This window comes from Temnothorax curvispinosus, unplaced genomic scaffold, assembly GCF_003070985.1.
Source record: "Temnothorax curvispinosus isolate PA1 unplaced genomic scaffold, ASM307098v1 QBEX01008355.1, whole genome shotgun sequence".
NCBI classification, from domain to species: Eukaryota; Metazoa; Arthropoda; class Insecta; order Hymenoptera; family Formicidae; genus Temnothorax; species Temnothorax curvispinosus.
In genome coordinates this window covers 1,284-3,119 of record NW_020218135.1, presented here as the reverse complement: position 1 = coordinate 3,119, position 1,836 = coordinate 1,284, and the positions used below count along the sequence as shown (strand labels likewise).

At 54.9% G+C, this 1,836-nt stretch overlaps 1 protein-coding gene across 1 annotated transcript; it reads left to right on the top strand.

Moving 5' to 3' along the window:
- The first annotated feature begins 292 nt into the window (after positions 1–292).
- On the top strand, positions 293–1,492 carry LOC112457850. The gene is made up of 2 exons (XM_025021148.1): positions 293–611; positions 711–1,492. Exons 1-2 carry the CDS (start codon positions 293–295, stop codon positions 1,490–1,492), a joined length of 1,101 nt encoding a protein of 366 aa, XP_024876916.1.
- The last annotated feature ends 344 nt before the right edge of the window (positions 1,493–1,836 follow it).

Below are 1,836 nucleotides of genomic sequence, written 5' to 3'. Positions count from 1 at the left end.
TTCGATTACTTGTTCGGAATCGAGCCGTCCGCCCCCCTTCGGCCTTGGCGAGGCGCGGTGTTCTTCGTTTATTGATTCAAATTGTTTTGGTCTCGGCATTCCGAAGCGAGACATATTTTCGTGCGTTGTTGGCCGGCTGCCATCCTCCTGACTTTGTCGACCCTTTGATTCGAAACCGTTCGTCGGTTTTTCGGCTGTTTTGCGCGTGTACACATATCTCACCTTGTTGACGGATTGATCTTTCAACATGCCTAAAGGATATTGAGCGCGACGCGAATTGTGTATTCGTCGTATGAAGAAGATCGACCAATACTCGATGCTCGCAATAGACAACGCGGCTCAGACATCAAATTTTCTCGTGCGTTATCCAACCGTGCGCCAAGTAGTCGGGGATTTTGAGAAAGCTCACCTCAGGATAATACAAGATGCCACGGATGACGAGTTCGCTGTCGAAGACGCGATTCGCGACGCATTTGGCCGGATGCGTTTCGCGGTAATAGGGCGATACGAAACGTTAGCCGCCGCGGAGCGAGCAGCCGCCCCACAGCCATCGCAACCCGCGCCCCTTTCGGCCATCCGATTGCCGAAGATCGATCTCCCTAAATTCGAAGGTGATCTCGCTCTATGATCGTCCTTCATCGCCTTATTTGACACGGCAATTCACGAGAATTCGGGGGTCTCCGGTATACAGAAATTCCAATATTTGTTAGCCTCGCTGTCGGGAGAGGCGCTTGGCGTCGTTAAGAACCTGCCGTTGACCGCCGAGAATTACGTGATCGCGTACGATGCGCTTCGGGAGCGCTATCAAAACAAGCGCAAATTAGCCACGCAGTATTGGCGCTCGTTTGTACACGCCAAACCTTTGGTCGCGGATACCGCCGAATCGCTCCGCGCCTTGTTGGACGTGTTCACCGAGAACACGCGCGCCCTGCAAACGATGGGCTATCCGGTGGAGGCGTGGGATTCTGTGCTACTAAATCATTTGTTGGAGAAGCTCACCCCTACGCTACGGGAGAAATTCGAGGCGACCCATATATCCGCGGAACCGCCCCGGTATGAACAACTGACAAATTTTCTAGCGGGATATTGCACAGTGCTCGCGGCGGTATTGGACACTTCACCGCAGTCAAACAAACCGACAGCGCAAAATCAGTCGTCAAGGAAGGCCGCGTCGACGACTTCGCTCGTTGCGCAGAACGCCGCGTGCCCCAAATGTGGGGAACAGCATCTACTGGCTAAGTGCCCCGAGTTCTTAAAACTCTCGACCAAAGACCGACATAACTTCGCTCGTGGACAGGGACTCTGTTTAAACTGCCTCCGTGCAGGACATAATCTAACGAATTGCCCTAGCTCTTGGACCTGCCGGTCTTGTCAGGCGAAGCACCACTCTTTCCTGCATTTCGAGCAGGCCAGCGTCCCGTCCCCCGCGAACGCTCCGGCGGCCACTCCGGTCGACGACCCCGCGGCGCCGGGGGATACAGGCGGAAACTAGACGACCACATTGCCTCGTGACATCATTGGCGCGCGCCCTTTGCCCCTCGTGATGTCTCTCGTCCGTTCGTCGTTATTGTATGCCCTTAGTTGTAGTTTTTGTTTAGACGCCGTCGAGTCACTACATACTCACGGTCTTTCTCGTTACCGCCGTCTTGGCGTATCGCCATTCGGGTGTCGCCAAACGGCCAGACCTCACTCGGAGGTCAAACGAGTATCGCTTGCGCGCGTACCATTACCTCGATCTCATGGACAAGCCATTTATTGCGATCACTCAGGTTGCTTTGCTGTGTTGATCCTGCGGGCGTTTCCAGGGTAGGCGGCCGGCTCGCGGAATCGGGGTGG

Bases quoted from the DNA above. Each gene is read 5' to 3' on its own strand.
- LOC112457850 (XM_025021148.1), top strand. From the start codon at position 293: ATGAAGAAGATCGACCAATACTCGATGCTCGCAATAGACAACGCGGCT. The intron at 612-710 runs GTGATCTCGCTC...AATATTTGTTAG, and splicing joins CGATCTCCCTAAATTCGAAG to CCTCGCTGTCGGGAGAGGCG.